At 36.1% G+C, this 20,360-nt stretch overlaps 1 protein-coding gene across 6 annotated transcripts in view; it reads right to left on the reverse strand.

The window, feature by feature from the left end:
• Nucleotides 1-512: 512 nt before the first annotated feature.
• LOC131691804 (RNA polymerase II elongation factor Ell) overlaps nucleotides 513-20,360 on the reverse strand; it is a 408,447-nt gene continuing 388,599 nt past the window's right edge. For 5 of the 6 annotated variants that reach the window (XM_058978461.1, XM_058978460.1, XM_058978458.1 and 2 more), the window contains exons 4-12: nucleotides 13,961-14,560; nucleotides 13,791-13,861; nucleotides 13,540-13,696; nucleotides 13,206-13,430; nucleotides 2,849-2,947; nucleotides 2,349-2,555; nucleotides 2,108-2,282; nucleotides 1,972-2,045; nucleotides 513-1,897 (exon numbers count right to left, since the gene is read on the reverse strand). In XM_058978461.1, the coding sequence (XP_058834444.1) occupies nucleotides 1,795-1,897; nucleotides 1,972-2,045; nucleotides 2,108-2,282; nucleotides 2,349-2,555; nucleotides 2,849-2,947; nucleotides 13,206-13,430; nucleotides 13,540-13,696; nucleotides 13,791-13,861; nucleotides 13,961-14,560 (1,711 nt within the window). In that variant the 3' untranslated portion in view covers nucleotides 513-1,794. The remainder of the gene's footprint in view (nucleotides 1,898-1,971; nucleotides 2,046-2,107; nucleotides 2,283-2,348; nucleotides 2,556-2,848; nucleotides 2,948-13,205; nucleotides 13,431-13,539; nucleotides 13,697-13,790; nucleotides 13,862-13,960; nucleotides 14,561-20,360) is intronic. The other variant, XM_058978462.1, reaches the window with a different exon arrangement.

Here is a 20,360-nt window from a genome sequence, read left to right on the forward strand (position 1 = left end):
CAAGACTTAACTTGCTAACCGTGTCTAATTCTTTTCTTTCCTTTCTCCTAACATTTCTCTGAGAGATTACGATCAAAACGTATGTTGATCGTCGTCGTCTTCTTCTTCGTCTTCGGCAATGACATTTTTGTCAACTTCTTTTGTTTCGCTAATTCTGTGGCACTAATGTTTCAGTTTCTCTGTCTGACGAATCGATGATTGTGTCTTTCTATATGTTTGTGTGTATATGTGTGTGTGTGGTTTTGTGTCCATGCCGGCATGTTGGCTGACTTTTGAGTGATTATACATCCCACACGAGGCCGCAAGTGTGTTCGTTTACGTGTTTTGTGTGCATGTGCTTGGGCGCATGGGAATCTCCGATTGTTCACTCTTAACATGTTAATTTTTTCCTTGAAAATTGCCTAAATTAATCAACTAATAAATTAATTAAATACCCATAATTTCCAACTTTGTTTTCATTCTGTAAACCTCTCTTCCTCCCAGGATTTCTCAAAACAACACTTTCCGCTTGGTTTTTCGTTTTGTAACAATTGTTGGCAATTTTTTGCGACAATATGTTGCCGCTTATTTTATGGAAGAAAGCAAACAGAATATCACGACTTTGTTTTCACTCTATAACAACCATTGGTGTGTCGCTCTCTCTCTCTCTCTCTCTCTTTCTCTTTTTCTACCTCGCTCAGCTTTCATTTTCTTTCTCTTTTTTTTTGTTTAAAAGGGAACAATTGTCTTCGCTCAATGAAACAATAGGAATTAAAAACGAGAAAACTAAGAAAAATTAATTCAAAAAATCCTACTAGAATAACGTTATTTTCTCTTGGCGACTTCGAGCTTTCTCTCTGGTTTCTCCTATATTTACTGCTATGCTTCTTCTTCTTTTCTCTCGCTTGCTTTCTTTTCTGCTAACATTCAATTAACTAGTTAAGTTTCATAAACTCCTACAAGTAATTCAAAGAAAAATCCTTAGAAATCAATTCATTTGATAATGTCTCTCACTCTCTCTTATATGTGTGTATGTGTGTTCCCCCACAGATGTGTGCATGTGTGGAAGGAGGGAAGGTGTGCATTATGCTGATCCAAAAAAATAATTTCGCTACATTTTTCTTTTCGGTTTCCTAGTGCTGTAACTTTGGAACAGTTTCTCTTTCTCTAGATTTTGTTTTTTTCGAATAGATACCTGTTTGCGTGTGTGGGGGGAAGGTGTAAATCTTTCTGTGGCGAGAAACCGCGAGTACGACGATGACGAGAATGACTAATTGCTACTGGATGGGGAAAGGCGGGGAACGAACGAGCACCACCGTCGCGAGAAGTTTTCGCGATAATTCACGCGCGCGCATGTGCGTGTGTGCGGTTCGACGACTTTACTGCTTGATCGGGAGGCTTATCCCGCGGACGAGAAAGTGGCACGATTCAATCACACTCACTATGAAAATGCTTTCTCCCTTCCGGCTGATTTCTCCCTGGTTAAGGATAGGGTTCTTCGTGGCTGCTGGATTTCTACTGCTAACTGCTAAACAAATAATTAATATAAGGTAACAAAGGATCGCTTGCCGTGGCTCTGCTGCTTGCTGCTTCCCCTCATGTGTTTCGTATTAGTTTTTCACCATTGAAAGCACGAGTTTTTTTTTCAGCCCTGCACTGCCGAGGCCGATAGTCTAATAACTTCTCGGAAAACCGGGGACATCAGTTGAGGTTCAGTGCAGCGGACAATGCGCTAAGATTAACGCGGGTAGGTGGCCTTTAGTGTCATCAACATACGAATTGCGACGGGTGCTGTTTTACAGGCTTCACTAATCGTCAGTAATTCTCCTGCGGCCGACATAGCCCGTTGGTGATGGCGTCGTCGTAATCGAGCACGAGATGTTTGATATGAGATAGCTTGTTGTGTAGATAGTTGAACCTGGGTGGATTGAACACGAAATGGACAGTTATTTTAGTGAGGTATGATCTTATCACAATCCTTGCGCAACTTACCTTTGCTTAGTCTCTTGAAACCGAATATCCTTTATACTCTCATCGTACTCCTTGATAATTTGCCTTTGTATGTCCTGTAAATGCAAAAGACAAAATCGTGACTCTTCCCAATGTCCAAACTAAAACCATATTATACCTTATATCGCCTCTCATTATGCCTCTCCTGTTGCAGATCCTCTTCCAGCTGAGCAAACTTTTGCGACACCTTCTCAACGATTTGATGCAGCCGACGATATTCTTGAAAATCGTTGTCAAATTCAGTCTTATATTGACGCCGTTGTTCCACCGAGGTTATCCTGGTAAATTGATCACTACAATGAAACAGTCAGTCAGTCAGTCAGTCATACAACCGCATATATCCTTAGCGTAACAATTACCTAAAATCATCCTTCAAGCTTTTCACCTTCTTCGAATCCTCCCGGTACGCACTGATCTGGTCGTCGTAGTTGTCCCGTTCCGCCATCACGTCCGTCATCTCCCCGGTTGATTGCTGTATCCTTCGTGCCACATCATTCGGCACCAGTGAGTAACTCAAGCTTACCCCGCTGTCCTCAGATTCCTGCGCGTTTGGTGTCACGTTTGATCTGAAAATATGACATCCGTGCTGTTAGTGACCTCCGGCTACTTGGATCATTCCAATTTCAATTTTCCACCGTGCGAGGATCGACTCGGCGAAAACCTTCGCATTTCAACAAAACAAAAATCGGTAAGCAAGCAATAAGCCACCCACACCGTACACCAGCACCCGCATTGGAAGCGGACATTTGAAATTCGATGTTCCGAAAAAAAACACTATAACCAAGCCAAAAGGGCTTCGGCAATGTTGCGACGCGCCTACAGTACACGACATAATCTAGTCAATGATGGTGATAATTACCCGTTGCGATAGTGCTTCGACGAGCGTACACTACTGTCGTCGTGCTCCCTGGAACGTGGATTCATATTGCTAGTGTCCCTGGAGTCGGTTACGCCACGCCTAAAGAGCGGATATTGTGGAAGGTTGTGATTGTTTAGGTTAAATAAAAAAAAGAAACAGAGTAGTCTGTGCATCATGTGTGAAAATCTCGTTGATTAGAGAGAAAATGGCAATTGGAAAGGTAGTGTGAAGTATTTTTTGTAGCTAATTGTTTCCTAGATTGAAATTGTCCACCAGAATATAAGGTGATTTGAGATTATAGGCAATATTTTCCTCTTCCTCGTAAGCTTTACAAGTGCAGCCGAAATGACAGCTCCTCAGGACAGATTTTCTGAAGAGATTCGACGAACAGCTGGTCCACAAAGCGTGCAGCAAATGGCACTCCGGTTTAACTGGGGTTCATAAAAGCAAGGTATTTTTGGTCAATACGTACCAACTGGAACGTATGGTTTATCAGTTGAGGGTTAAAGCAAGTCGTTAACCTATTTCAGATCTACATATGATGGGCCCTCTTACGAGATATCTTCTACTTTGCTTCTGATTAACCATCAAAGGTAATAACATTTTTTATTTCTTTGACTTTTAAAATTTTCATTAGGTAACAATATGAAATTTACCTCGGATATTGACCAGGCGAGTCACTCGTATCCACACTGTACATTCCACAGCGGAAGATTCAAGCTAGAACCTATACAATTGAATTCTACAAGATGACGACACGAATGAACTCATGGTGAATGAAGTTCACGTTTGACAATTCTCGGTGGTTCGTTTACTTCGTCAGTTGCGTGAGTTCGAGTGCAACGGGTGCTCATCTATCACATTCGAATTCACGTAACTTCTATGTAAACAAACCACCGAGAATTGTCAAACGAAGTTCATCCGGCTCATTTTGTGGGGTTATGTCGGTTGGTGTAAAACCTAATTGAATTCTACAATATGACGACACGAATGAGCTCATGATGAATAAAGTTCATGTTTGACAATTCTCGGTGGTTTGTTTACTTTGTCCGGTGCGCGAGTGCGAGTGCAACGGGTGCTCATCTGTTACATTCGAACTCACGTATCTCCCATGTAAACAAACCACCGAGAGTTGTCAAACGAAGTTCTTCTGGGTCATTTTGCGGGGTTATGTCGGTTGGTGTAAAGCCTAATAGCGCTTATGGGCAGTGTTAACAATTTTGTTTGCAGCAAATTCCATAAATTTTGTTTGATGAATTACCAGAGGAACTTTGTCATAAGAACTGAGAAATTTCAAATTTCATGTTTCAGATCTCAGATTTCAGATCCCAGATTTCAGATCTCTGATTTCAAAAGCCAAATCTAAGATTTTAAATATCCGATCTCAGATTTCGGATATTTGATCTCAGATTTCAGATTTCAAATCTCAGATTTCAGATTTGTGATTTCAGATCTCAGTTTTCAAATCTCAGATTTCAGGTCACAGATTTCAGATCTCAGATTTCAGATCTCAGATTTTAGATCTCAGATTTCAGATCTCAGATTTCAGATTTGTGATCTCAGATTTCAGATCTCAGATTTCAGATTTGTAATTTCAGATCTCAGATTTCATATCTCAGATTTCAGATCTCAGTTTTCAAATCTCAGATTTCAGATCTCAGATTTCAGATCTCAGATTTCAGATCTCAGATCTCAGTTTTCAAATCTCAGATTTCAGATTTCAGATCTCAGATCTCAGATTTCAGATTTCAGATCTCAGATTTCAGATCTCAGATCTCAGTTTTCAAATCTCAGATTTCAGATCTCAGATTTCAGATCTCAGATTTCAGATCTCAGATTTCAGATCTCAGATTTGAATCTCAGATTTCAGATTTCAAATCTCAGATTTGAGATGGGAGATTAGAGATTTGAGATTGGAGACCGGATTTCAGATCTCAGATAGCAGATTTGAAATTAGAGATTTGATATTTCAGATCTCAGATTTCAGATCTCAGATTTCAGACCTCAGATTTCAGATCTCAGATTTCAGATCTCAGATTTCAGATTTGAGATTTCGGATTTCAAATCTCAGATTTTTGATTTTAGATTTGAGATTGAAGATTGAAGGTTGGAGATTGGAGTTTAGAGATTGGAGATTAGAGATTTCAGATATTTGAGATCTGAGAAGATCTGTGAAGACCGGAGAAGATCTGAAAAGATCTGAAATTTCGGATCTCAGATTTGATATCTGAGATTTAAGATTTGAAAGTGGAAATTTGAGATTTGAGATTGGCGAGTTTGGGTTTCAGAACTCAGATTTGAGATTGGAGATTGGAGTTTGGAGATTAAAGATTGGAGATTAGGGATCGGAGACTAGAGATTTGAGATTGGGGATATGATATTGGAAATTTCAGATTGCGATTTGAGATTGGAGATTTGATATTTGAGACTGGAGATTGGAGATTTGAAATTTCGGGTGTTAGATATCAGAATTCAGATTGGAGATTGAAGATTTGAGATTGGAAATTGGAGATTTGAACTATGAGATTGGAGATTTTGGATTCCAGAGCTCAAATTTGAGATTGAAGATTGGAATTTGGAGATTAGAGATTTGAGAGTGAGGATGCGATATTGGAAATTTGGATTTGGGATTTGTGATAGGAGATTTGATATCTGAGACTGGAGATTGGAGATAGGAAATTGGAGATTTGAGCTCTGAGATTACAGATTTTGGATTTCAGAAATCAGATTTGAGATTTGAGTTTGAAGATTAGAGTTTGGAGATTAGATATTGGAGATTGGAGATTAGAGATTGGAGATTGGAAACTGGAGATCGGAGAATGGAGATTGGAGATTTGTGATTTGAGATTTCAGATTTGAGATTGGGGATATGATATTTGAAATTGCGGATTCCAGATCTCTGACTTGCGATTTAAGTTTGGAGATTTGAGATTAGAAATTTCGAATTTTGATTATTGGAGCTTGAAGATAGGAGATTTAAGATTTGAGATACAAGATTTGAGATTCTAGTTTTGAGATCTGTGATTGGAGATTTGGCATTTGAAATCTCGGATTTGGGACTTGATATTTGAAATTTGAGATTTGAAGTTTGAATTTGGAGATTTGGGATCCGAGATTGGAGACTTCGGGTTTCGGAACTCAGATTTGAGATCTGAGATTTGAAATTTGAGATTTCGGATCTCAGATTTGAGATTGGAGATTTGATATTTTAGATTCCAGATTCGAGATTGAAAATTGGAGAATGGAGATTGGATATTTGAGAATGGAGATTTGAGATGTGAGACATGAGATGTGGGATTTGAGATTTAAAATGTGAGACTTGAGATTTGAAATTTCGGATTTCAGATTGGAGATTGGAGAGGAGAGAATGGAGATTAATAATTAGACATTTGAGATTGGAGATTTCAGTTTTCATATTTCAGATTTAAGATTTGAGACGTGGGACGTCAGAAGTGAGATTTGAATTTTCGGATTGTAGATTTTGAGATTGGAGGATGGAGATTGGAACTTGAACATTTGAAATTAGAGATTTGAGAATGGAAATTTGAGATTATAGTTTTCATATTTTAGAGTTGAAATGTGAGATGTGCGACGTGTGATGTGAGACGTAAGATGTGAGACGTGAGATATGAGACGTGAGAAGTGAGACGGAAGACGTGAGATTTGTGATGTAAGACTTGAGATTTGAGATGTGAGATTTGAAAATTCGGATTTCAGATTTGAGATTGGAAAATGGAGATTGGAAATTGGACATTTGAAAATGGAGATTTGAGAATGGAAATTTGAGATTTCAGTTTTCATATTTCAGATGTGAGATGTTACATGTGAGATGTGAGACGTGAGAAGTGAGAAATGAGAAGTGAGGGGTAAGATGTGAGGTGTGAGATTTGAGATTAGAAATTTGAGATTTGAAATTTCAGATTAGAGATTGGAGAATGGAGATTGGACATTTAAAAATGAAGATTTGAGAATGAAGATTTGAGATTTTGGTTTTCACATTTCAGATTTGAGATGCGAGATGTGAGATGTGAGATGAGAGATGTGAGACGTGAGACGTAAGACGTAAGACGTAAGACGTAAGACGTAAGACGTAAGACGTAAGACGTAAGACGTAACACGTAAGACGTGAGACGTGAGACGTGAGACGTGAGACGTGAGACGTGAAACGTGAGACATGAGACGTGAGACGAGACGTGAAACGTGAGACATGAGACGTGAGACGAGACGTGAGACGTAAGACGTAAGAAGTGAGGTGTAAGATGTGAGGTGTGAGATTTGAGATTAGAAATTTGAAATTTCAGATTAGAGATTGGAGAATGCAGATTGGACATTTGAAAATGAAGATTTGAGAATGAAGATTTGAGATTTTGGTTTTCAAATTTCAGATTTGAGATGTGAGATGAGAGATGTGAGATGTGAGACGTGAGATGTGAGACGTGAGACGTGAGAAGTGAGATTTTAGATTGGAAATTTGAAATTTCGTTTTTCAGATTTGAGATTGGAGAATAGAGATTGGAAATTGGACATTTGAAAATGGAGATTTGAGAATGAAGATTTGAGATTTCGGTTTTCATATTTCAGATTTGAGATGTGAGATTTGAGATGTGAGACGTGAAACGTAAGAAGTGAGGTGTAAGACGTGAGACGTGAGAAGTGAGGTGTAAGATGTGAGGTGTAAGATGTGAGATTGGAAATTTGAGATTTGAAATTTCGGATCTCAGATTTGAGACTGGAGAATGGAAATTGGACATTTGAAAATGGAGATTCGAGAATGAAGATTTGAGATTTCGGTTTTCATATATAAGAGATTTGAGATGTGAGACGTGAGACGTGAGACATGAGACATGAGACATGAGACGTGAGACGTGAGACATGAGACATGAGACATGAGACATGAGACATGAGACATGAGACATGAGACATGAGACATGAGACATGAGACATGAGACAAGAGACAAGAGACATGAGACATGAGACATGAGACATGAGACATGAGACATGAGACATGAGACATGAGACATGAGACATGAGACATGAGACATGAGACATGAGACATGAGACATGAGACATGAGACATGAGACATGAGACATGAGACATGAGACATGAGACATGAGACATGAGACATGAGACATGAGACATGAGACATGAGACATGAGACATGAGACATGAGACATGAGACATGAGACATGAGACATGAGACATGAGACATGAGACATGAGACATGAGACATGAGACATGAGACATGAGACATGAGACATGAGACATGAGACATGAGACATGAGACATGAGACGTGAGATGTGAGACGTGAGATGTGAGATGTGAGACGTGAGATGTGAGACGTGACATTTGAAATTAGATTCGAGAATGGAGATTTGAGATTTCAGTTTTCATATTTCAGATTTGAGATGTGAGACGTGAGAGGTGAGATGTGAGACGTGAGACGTGAGATTCGGATTTCAGATTCGAGATTGGAGAATGGAGATTGGAGATGGGAGAATGGAGATTAGAAATTAGACATTTGAGATTGGAGATATGAAAATGGAGATTTGAGATTTCAGTTTTCATATTTCAGATTTGAGATGTGAGACGTGAGAAGTGAGATTTTGGATTGAAGATTTTGAGATTGGAGATTGGAGGATGGAGATTGGAACTTGAACATTTGAAATTAGAGATTAGAGAATGTAATTTTGAGATTTTAGTTTCCATGTTTTAGATATGAAATGTGAGCTGTGCGACGTGTGATGTGAGACATGAGATGGGCGACGTGAGACATGAAACGTGAGAAGTGAGATGGGAGACGTGAGATTTGAGATGTGAGATCTGAAATTTCGAATTTCAGATTTGAAATTGGAGATTGGAAATTGGACATTTGAAATTAGATTTGAGAATGGAGATTTGAGATTTCAGTTTTCATATTTCAGATTTGAGATGTGAGACGTGCAAGGTGAGATATAAGATTGGAAATTTGAGGTTTGAAATTTCGGATTTCAGATTTGAGATTGGAAATTGGACATTTGGAAATGGAGATTTGATAATGAAGATTTGAGATTTCATATTTCAGATGTGAGATGTGAGACGTGAGAAGTGAGGTGTAAGATCTGAGACGTAAGACGTGAGACGGTAGACGTGAGACTTGAGAAGTGATTTTAGATTTTAGATATTAGATCTCAGATTTTAGATTTTAGATTTTAGATTTTAGATTTTAGATTTTAGATTTTAGATTTTAGATTTTAGATTTTAGATTTTAGATTTTAGATTTTAGATTTTAGATTTTTGATTTTAGATTTTAGATTTTAGATTTTAGATTTTAGATTTTAGATTTTAGATTTTAGATTTTAGATTTTAGATTTTAGATTTTAGATTTTAGATTTTAGATTTTAGATTTTAGTTTTTAGATTTTAGATTTTAGATTTTAGATTTTAGATTTTAGATTTTAGATTTTAGATTTTAGATTTTAGATTTTAGATTTTAGATTTTAGATTTTAGATTTTAGATTTTAGATTTTAGATTTTAGATTTTAGATTTTAGATTTTAGATTTTAGATTTTAGATTTTAGATTTTAGATTTTAGATTTTAGATTTTAGATTTTAGATTTTAGATTTTAGATTTTAGATTTTAGATTTTAGATTTTAGATTTTAGATTTTAGATTTTAGATTTTAGATTTTAGATTTTAGATTTTAGATTTTAGATTTTAGATTTTAGATTTTAGATTTTAGATTTTAGATTTTAGATTTTAGATTTTAGATTTTAGATTTTAGATTTTAGATTTTAGATTTTAGATTTTAGATTTTAGATTTTAGATTTTAGATTTTAGATTTTAGATTTTAGATTTTAGATTTTAGATTTTAGATTTTAGATTTTAGATTTTAGATTTTAGATTTTAGATTTTAGATTTTAGATTTTAGATTTTAGATTTTAGATTTTAGATTTTAGATTTTAGATTTTAGATTTTAGATTTTAGATTTTAGATTTTAGATTTTAGATTTTAGATTTTAGATTTTAGATTTTAGATTTTAGATTTTAGATTTTAGATTTTAGATTTTAGATTTTAGATTTTAGATTTTAGATTTTAGATTTTAGATTTTAGATTTTAGATTTTAGATTTTAGATTTTAGATTTTAGATTTTAGATTTTAGATTTTAGATTTTAGATTTTAGATTTTAGATTTTAGATTTTAGATTTTAGATTTTAGATTTTAGATTTTAGATTTTAGATTTTAGATTTTAGATTTTAGATTTTAGATTTTAGATTTTAGATTTTAGATTTTAGATTTTAGATTTTAGATTTTAGATTTTAGATTTTAGATTTTAGATTTTAGATTTTAGATTTTAGATTTTAGATTTTAGATTTTAGATTTTAGATTTTAGATTTTAGATTTTAGATTTTAGATTTTAGATTTTAGATTTTAGATTTTAGATTTTAGATTTTAGATTTTAGATTTTAGATTTTAGATTTTAGATTTTAGATTTTAGATTTTAGATTTTAGATTTTAGATTTTAGATTTTAGATTTTAGATTTTAGATTTTAGATTTTAGATTTTAGATTTTAGATTTTAGATTTTAGATTTTAGATTTTAGATTTTAGATTTTAGATTTTAGATTTTAGATTTTAGATTTTAGATTTTAGATTTTAGATTTTAGATTTTAGATTTTAGATTTTAGATTTTAGATTTTAGATTTTAGATTTTAGATTTTAGATTTTAGATTTTAGATTTTAGATTTTAGATTTTAGATTTTAGATTTTAGATTTTAGATTTTAGATTTTAGATTTTAGATTTTAGATTTTAGATTTTAGATTTTAGATTTTAGATTTTAGATTTTAGATTTTAGATTTTAGATTTTAGATTTTAGATTTTAGATTTTAGATTTTAGATTTTAGATTTTAGATTTTAGATTTTAGATTTTAGATTTTAGATTTTAGATTTTAGATTTTAGATTTTAGATTTTAGATTTTAGATTTTAGATTTTAGATTTTAGATTTTAGATTTTAGATTTTAGATTTTAGATTTTAGATTTTAGATTTTAGATTTTAGATCTTAGATTTTGAATTTTAGATTTTAGATTTTAGATTTTAGATTTTAGATTTTAGATTTTAGATTTTAGATTTTAGATTTTAGATTTTAGATTTTAGATTTTAGATTTTAGATTTTAGATTTTAGATTTTAGATTTTAGATTTTAGATTTTAGATTTTAGATTTTAGATTTTAGATTTTAGATTTTAGATTTTAGATTTTAGATTTTAGATTTTAGATTTTAGATTTTAGATTTTAGATTTTAGATTTTAGATTTTAGATTTTAGATTTTAGATTTTAGATTTTAGATTTTAGATTTTAGATTTTAGATTTTAGATTTTAGATTTTAGATTTTAGATTTTAGATTTTAGATTTTAGATTTTAGATTTTAGATTTTAGATTTTAGATTTTAGATTTTAGATTTCAGATTTTAGATTTTAGATTTGATTTTAGATTTCAGATTTTAGATTTTAGATTTCAGATTTTAGATTTTAGTTTCTAGCTTTTGGATTCAAAATTTTAGATTTCAGATTTTGGACTTTATATTTAAGGCTTTAGATACAGATCTAAAATATATTTTAGATCCTAAGATTTAGAGTTTAGGTTGTAGCTTATAGATTCGTGATATTAGATTTTAGACATTAGACTTTATATGCCTTACATTTATGTTGATTCGCTAAATTTACACAAAAAGTGAAATGGTTGTAAAACCTTTGGGTATAAGTGGTAGGACTCAACGACACTAGGTTAGCTTAGCATAGATAGAGTGCCCGTAGTTGCACTTCGTGATTGACCGGGTGAGTGAAAACACAATGAACCAATAAAATGATGTTAGTGGGGACCGAATCATTCTCACTGTGAATATGTCACTGACTCAACATTTTCATAAAATGGTGAATAACGTCGGCAGCCACGCCCAATGCTCTTCTGCCAGGGAAGGAAGGAAATGTTAGTTCGACACTCGCTGTTGATAGAGAACGAGAGTATCTGCATTTTCGAGAGCATCACGGAAGAGGAATTGCGTTAGCAGGAATTGGAAAACATCAGGAGAGGCTTGGTAGACGAATATACGATCATAGCAATATGCACGAAAGTCGAGGGTGATCAAATTCCGAAAATCGTTATCGAGCAACATGAACTCCGGAGAGGCGGCCATTGAGAATGTTGGTTCTTGTTTATACTTCAACGATCATTTTCGGTTTTTTTGTCCGATTTTTTTAGTATAAGTTTTTGGTTTTCGTTTAGTTCGAGCTTGTGCGACTGCCTGCCCATACTAACAAAAGGAAAAGATCAAGGTCGTAAGCAAAACGAAGCTTCAACAAGAAACTCAAATTTACTCACGAAAAGAAAATGAAAAAAATGAGCCTGAAATAAGTAAAAAACAAAGACACTAGCAGCTCACGCGCGCATCGACTACTGAAATCGTCATCCAGAGGGAAACGATGAAATACAATTCTCAACGAGAATAGTAGATTCCATGGCTGTACGAAGCCATCGCCGATGACTATTCCTGAGATCTTTTAGTATGTTCTGTTTCTACGGCATTTGCTCGTAAATTGTTACAACCGAGTCGATCAAATGAGCAGTTCAAAGTTTTGCTTCGTTCGAGATTTCAGAAAAAAGAATCATTCCAGCTCCAGAGGATATGAACATTTCAAGCATATTAATTTTTCTGCTTGCAACAGATTATACATGCTATTAGGGTGGCGAGAAATAATTGTAAAATTCATTCCCACGATCGCGTTATCTACGAGCTTGACCAAGCACCCGCTTCACGCAATGCAATTTGCATACCAGCAGGGAAATCTTATATTGAAAAAGCTTTTTCGAAGCACCATTCAAGTTCAGGAGTTTTTCTAGATAATGAAGATACTTTTGACAATGTGTATTTCGAATCCATTTTAGGAGCAACCCGGGTTCAAGGAGTACGAATTGGATACACGCAACGCTTAGTAACCGATATCTGTGCTCATCGTAAACAGATTAGGAAACTGTTATTTTGCAACAGAGATTCGCCTCGATTTGTCTCTTGATTTGAGAACTTTTTCATATCATCTGTGTTTGAAGTTTGCTAGGGCCGCAGGTTTCATGTAGGGGTCATATATGACTTTATGGGATCGAAACATAAAATTTAACCATAGACACAGATTTCTCCCGCATGATCTAAAGCTGACCCTGTCCAACAGTGACTGACAAATCTGGAATTGCCAGTATCTTAATTTCTGCCATTGATTTCCGATGAAACTGAATAAATAGCAATGAAAAACATAAAAGAACAAATCCACTTTCCTCTCACTCTCCATAACGAAAAAAAATCCTTCACCCCTTCCCGGGGCCACTTACCGATTGATATCCGGTAGGACGTCCTTCTTGTAGTGACTGATTCGTGGTTTCTTGGACGTGGGCATACTGCCGACACTGCTACTGTCGTCGTGACCGGCTCCGGTCGATGGCCTTTTGCCGCTGGACGGCGGACTGCTGCCGTTGTGCGCACTGGACGGACTCTGTCCCGAGGTGGACGAGCCGCCGTCCGAGCTGAGAGGAGGTGTAAGATTTTGAGGTTTCCGCCTAAAAAATAAAACCGGAACAACAAACGAAAAAGAGAGTGGTCGTTAGTATCCGTTTACAGGTTTCGGACAGCCTAGCTTTGGGGCTAGTCTGAAGTCGGGTGTTGGACCTTTTGAGTGTTTGCCGGTCCTGTTCCGAGTAGAACGGCCAGTCCTCCTGCACATCGTTCCAGATGTGCCGATGCAGATAGTAGACGTTATCCCGCATGCTGGAGATGGATTTCAGTACCTGTGTTATACAATTTTTTTCCGGCCCGCGAACACCGTCTGACGAATCGGGGTGGGAGGGAGTAAGCATGAGCAAAGTAAGAAAATTAATAAGAAACTATTTTTGACCTATGGACCGGTAGGAGCAAATTACCTTGAGCTATTCTTGCGTACAGTTCTGGTTTTTTATATGGCTTTAGTGCTAGTAGATGGATCAACCTTTCTCTGTTCGGGAAAGTGAAAGAACGACAATGTAACATTGTAGGGGCAATGGGGTTCCTCTATGGGGTATTTGGAATCGTTTGAATTGACCGGCGAACTTACCTAATGTTACGCTTCATAATTTCCGGATTGCCGGGTTTATGCTGCGTTCGCCCGTTCGTCGCCCGGTTGGGAACGATACCGTTTTCAGACTTTTGCTGCTGATGGGGAGGATCGTGCACCGTGTGCTGATAGCCGGGTTTAGGCTGCACGGGATGCGCCGCCGCCACCGACTGATGGTTGTTACTATTGCTGTTGTTGTTGTAGTTGTTGTGCTGCAGGCCATTGCTTTTCGGTAGCTTTGGGGACGTCGACAGGTTGTTGTAGTTGCTGATGTTGTTATTGGCCGCCGACAGCAGCTGGCTATTGATGTTGTTGTTGCTGTAGTTATTATTATTATTGCTGCTACTGTTGTTATGGTGGTGGTTGTTGTGGTGGTTACTGTTGTTGTTGTTTGCGAGCGCGGGAACTGACGAAGATAAATTACTATTCACAGCATTGCTGCTGTTGTTACTGCTGCTGTAGTTGTTGCTGGAACTATGCAGCGAATCACGTTTGCTTAACACTGTATTACTACTAGGAATGTTGTTGATACGAGCGGTTGGATTTTTTAATTTCACTTTACGTCCTATGTCGTTCTGGTTGGGCTTGATCTCTCTTGTACTGAAAAGGAAGAAAAAGGGAACAAGATTAGTAGTGATTAGATTGTGGCGAAAAATTAAACATGAGCATTATTGTGATTGGTCAACCACCAAGCGCACTTAATCTGTCCGTGTAATTAGTCATATATTTTCCATGCTAAATTAGGTTTGACTAGGAGCGCTTTATAGGTATGAAATTTATGGCCAACAAACGATTCGACCGTTTTCATCGTCTTAGTGTATGATAATATTTCTCATGACGAAATGATGAATGTGACACGCTCTGATCGACTATATGCGGGTACAACTTGTTTCGCTTACCGCAGTTTGTTGACGCGTCATTGTCGCATCAACAGAGCCATCATACGAATGGGGTCACCATTTTATTAGGATTATCACCGAGTGCGCACGGCGGCTGTCGGTTAGGTATTTTCACACGCAAACCTTGCTCGTTATCACCGGCGGGGCGGCAGCAAGCAAAACGAACTCGGTTTGTCGAATTCATAATTCATTCCTTCAATTATGTATGACGATGATTTTTGGAATTTGAAGTACCATGATGCTACCTCGACAAAGCAAGACTGCTTAGGAAATATTCCAACAGAACTGTGTTTTGCGTTTTGAGCATCAACATTTTACGAGCACGAATATAAGATCGTGAAGGAGAAGACACTATTTTCAACACTATTTTTTGAATTAGTCGTGGAATTTGCTTTTCAACTTTGTCTCGTGAGAATCCGACAATAACTTAGTGGCAGGGATAAGCTAGCGCCGGATTGACACTAGCTTCAAAAAACGAAAACACTGTGTTTCTGAACATACTCCTAGTCCTGCGTAATGTCCGATAAGAAAAAGAGTTATGATTAAGCTGATGAGAATTAGTGAAATGGAAACTTGGTTTGGATTAGAAAGCCAATGCAATATGCACTATGCTATTTTTCTACTTAGTGTAGAAATTTTTTTGTTGGACATCATAGGACTACATGTTTGCTCCGACACACAAATACTGTTTCCATTTTTTTGGAGCTAGCGTCAATCAGGACCTAGCTTAGCCTTGTCATTAAGTTACTGTCGGATTCCAATAAGACGAAGTTGAATCGAAAATTCCTAAACAAATTTATTGATAAGTTTTGTGCGTTTCGCGCGCAAAGATGGTTTTAAATAATTTTCTTCTTACTGGCGAAAACATAGTTTTACCTATTTTATTTTTTCTCGTATAGGCGTTATTTATAAATTTTTGCATTTTTTACGTATTTTACTGTTAGAACTGCAGAATATTGCACAGCTAGAAGAATCTCCGCGTCGTTGTACTGAAATAGCTATGATATAACGTCACTATCGTGCTATATTATGGCAAACGTCAATTTTGGGTATACTGAGTTAGATATGCCACAATAGATCTAAATACTGGTCGCAGTGGTTCGTCTCCAACAAAAAAAGATATGCCACACGTTAATTGATTTGACAATGAGCATGAGCATTGTCATGAGTACGATGACCATACAATTTGTAGTTCTTACTCTGTGATTGGTCAGGACAAGCGAAACTGCACAGAGAATCATCGAATAGGATCTAATAGCGGCTATCCATTCTCAATGTACACGTTTCGAGAATTATATAGTTTGAAATGCATATAAAGACTACGTCCATACAGTCATCGGGGAAGGAAAGGAATGTTAATGTAACAAACATTGTCATGGAGACCGAGTACACGTTTCTACGTTTGCCACGGAAAGGAGTTTTTGTTAGTAGGATGGGACAAAGAGTTACACAAATCTTGATTCACATGTAACTCTCAAAAGTGTTGTCATGTGTTTATTGTTCTAGGAAGCCGGCTGCCGAGGAAGTAAGCAATGCCTGTGTGCGGTCGAAATTTGTTTCTTGTGTCATTTATCGGTGTTCGAAAAAATCTGTAAAATATTTTTCTTGGATACATTTGTCAATTGAATGTTAGTCTTTCTAAACTGTGTATCGCACTTGAGTTTAATCAAAAAATCGGAAACAGATTCGTAAAGAAATCTAGAAGAATTGAAAGTAGTGGTTCGAGTACCTAAATGTACCACAAAACTTTAAGCAAGAAGCAAAACCTGTAAGTCAGTAGATACCGCGAATATTTTTTCAAGTTTCTCCCGATTACGCTTGTGTTCTGGAACAAGAGGAGTGTATCTCTTAGTGATACCACAATAGTGTACAATATGAATGTTGAAAATTACTCAGCTGTTCGTTCGGCACATTTGACCGGAGATGCTGATAGTGCAACGGTGCCGCATAAAAGGGAGTATCGTTCATTTATTCTTTTATCGATATTGGTTAAAACCCATGTTCGTTTTATATTTATTACTAGAGTGTGTCCTTTTAATTGTTAATTCGCCGAACTTGTGCTTAGTGGTTTGCTTTAAACTTTTTGCAAGCGCAAGCAAATGTATCTTAGCTAGTTGCTGGTGAAACCCAGGATTATACTCGACGCAAAACGGAGAGCGGGGTAATATCTGGTTTTCCTCTTCTTTTTATTCGGTTCTCGGATCTGTTTGAGCAGTTTTTGTATTTATGTCCAGTACTAATTAATCGTTCTCGCCAATTTTGTTTATCATTTCAGAGAGCGCTATAATCTAGGCTCATTGTCCAGGGGAGGACTAAATACCTCTGTCCCATCCCAAAACCATCAGACAAAAGGAGTGACATTAAACCTCTTAGCCAATTCACTCCCAACGATTTATCAAATCCCCAACAAATTGAAATGGTCGGTACGGTTGTCCACATTTCTTCCTTATACAAAACTCCAAATGATTCGTTGGTTGAATTCTTCATTAAATGATTAATTTAATAACCGCGTAATTTTTAATCATTTTCATTTTTTACGCTGCATAGTTGGCCTGGCCGCTTTAATGTTTGTGTCACATACCATATTTTCCAGGATCCTTACATGTATTGGCTGTGTATGTGTAGACTAGACTAGACTAGACTGGGCAGCCGGCTGCCGAGAATTTATTATAGATTTATCGCTTGTTGAATTAATTCGGAAAATGTAAAAAATGCACTTTTGGGAGCGTTACTTATGTCCATTTGAATCAAACGACATGTGAATGATTTTATTATTCCTTGTCTCTTAATTCCAGCGAAAGACGGCTTTTCAAGAATAATACAATATAATTAAAAGCGATTTTCTATGCCGTCTTGAGACATTTGTCGAAATAGATGTGCTAAAACCTATGAAATAGAAGATTTCACAATACAGGCTTAGGGGTGGGCGCAGCGTAGTTGGTAAATCGATTGCCTTGTACGCAGCGCACCTGGGTTCGAATCCCGACCCCGCACATAGGGTTAGAAATTTTCATAAGATTTTTTTCTAACTCGAAGAGGCGAATTACCTTAAGGTTAAAACCTCTATAATCGAAATAAAAAAACAATACAGGTACAGTGGACACCAGATTTTATCAGCATCCGATTTTATCTACCCCCGATTTTATCAGCTTCATATGAAAATTTATAATTGGTAGTTTGATGGGCTCTAGCAGACGAAGCATGTTGAATTCGAGTAAATACTTTCTTGTGCAGATCCGAAAAATGCAAAAATAAAAGTAAAATATTTTTTATATTTTGCACTGTTAGACTTCCTTAAGAGGAACTTAAAATAAATAATCAGAAAAGTTTGCGAGGCTATATCTAAGGACCAAAGAAGAATATTTTAAGAGCTTCGGTTAATGAAAAAGACAGAAAAATATATGTCCCGATTTTATCAATGTCCCTGTTTTATCAACTTAAAATTCGCCCAGGTGCTGATTAAAACGGGTCTTCACTGTATTATTTATCGTTTATAAACATTGGTATTTTTATAAGAAACTATATGGAAATTCAGTTGCCCATTTCGCGAATCAGAATTTTTTTAGTAACACAACAAACGATAAATCGTCCATTTTCTCGGCAGCCGGCTGCCCAGCGCAATGATTATATTAGCACATTTCCTAGCTTTTAGCACATTTCCTAGCAACTTTCCCCCTCTCGTGGTACATGTGGAAATGCAAAGGATTTCTCGGTTTCTGGCAGCGACATGGACTGGATTAACGTCCCTTCCTTTTCTAGCATTCGGACGTGGCCGGGCGCCGGTATTGATCAGCATTCAGGGATCCATAAAGATTGCACAATGTAAAACTTCATGCTACTCCCAAGCATGTTGTTTCAAACTAGCGTTTTTCAATCTCAATTGATCCTGGTTAATAACGGAGTAGCAACCATGGACGATCTTTTATGGTTATGCTAATGCTAATCAATATTGGTACTGTTATAAGAAATGAAATGAAAATTATGTATTCATTTCTTTTTCCATGGACTATTGAATCCGATGCCGATATTATCATTATTCACGTGCGTTGTTATGCTAACTGAAATGCAAAAACAAGATTGGAGACAATAAGAACGAAAAGAAACTAATTTACTAATTTAAGCGTGTCCTCTTATATAATTGTGCAAAAAGTACCTAATGTTTGATAATTTTTATTTCAAGTAAAATGTGAGGTATTCCGAAGTTTTATAGCACGCTACAAGCGCAATCTAAGGTTTATCAGTGGCTATAAAACTGTCATAAAACACAATTGTTACTAGGGATGTCTACTACGTACAAATTTTTACAGCAATCGGTTAAGCCATTTGGGAGTCCATAAATCACATACACAACAACAATGTACTAAAACAAGATACAGAAAAGGCAAAAAATAAAGAAGAAACTCCTGGAAGCCTTTTATAATAGTAACTAAGCTATATTATTATGCTCATGATGGAATATGGTGAACATGACGATAAATAATACAATGCAAGTAAGTACATGAACTGAATCTATAAGAAAGTACTCAATCCAATGAGAACAATTAATGTAATGAACATGCTTTAATGGACTAAAAACAAGCCAATAAGTATGACAATAAAACATTTTTTCTTTGTACAGGTATGACTGCCGCAAATTTGAAGCGAATTTTCGATCCTTCTCTCACATTCGATTCTCAATCCTCATACAAGCTTCAAAAGTCGTTATTCCACTCTGACAAGACCATGCGTATTCCCCACGCACATCAAGTACCATGTGCAGCAGTTCTTTAGTTGATCAAATAAACACTAGACATGTGTTCCTTTGCAATGCCTTTAAATTAACCAACATTTAGAATTACATCCGACAAAATATGTGCAATTTTTAAAATAAGAAAATGAAGACTGATTATTTGCAATAAGGTCGGAAAAAATAAATGCATAACTAAGCTGACCAAGGCTAGTGGTCAGCTAAGTAATGCAACTATTCGCGCTTCGTTGCAGAATGGTGTAAGAATTTTTTTTTTCGTTCAGAGTTGGGCAGCTTATGGATAATCAACATAGCGTTGTTCAAATAGGTGATAAGGGACGCGGACGATAATATGGTCGCTGCCACGTTAGTTGATCAATCATTACAAAAAGGCGTTTTCAGAATGAAATTCTGCTAGGTTAATAAAATATAGCGAAACAGTCTATGAGTTTTTTCCTTCAAATCACATCTTGAGATTGGTTTAAATTTTATTAAACTTTTAAAAAGTTCTTATGTAAAAAAATCCGAGGAACACAACATTTAGAATTTAAAAATGAATATTGCGAGAAATACGCACACTTGCAATTAAACTACAAAATTTGCATATTTGGCAACACTGCCACAAAAATTACTATTATTACTATAAGAGGGGCTCCCCGTCAGAATCACTCACTACAAATACAGACGAGACGGGAAATGTCACCCACTAAAACACTGCTTAGGGCCAATCGCAGCGGACCGTGATTCTGATTGTGATATTGAGTGTACGGTTCAG

This window comes from Topomyia yanbarensis, chromosome 3, assembly GCF_030247195.1.
Source record: "Topomyia yanbarensis strain Yona2022 chromosome 3, ASM3024719v1, whole genome shotgun sequence".
NCBI lineage: Eukaryota > Metazoa > Arthropoda > Insecta > Diptera > Culicidae > Topomyia > Topomyia yanbarensis.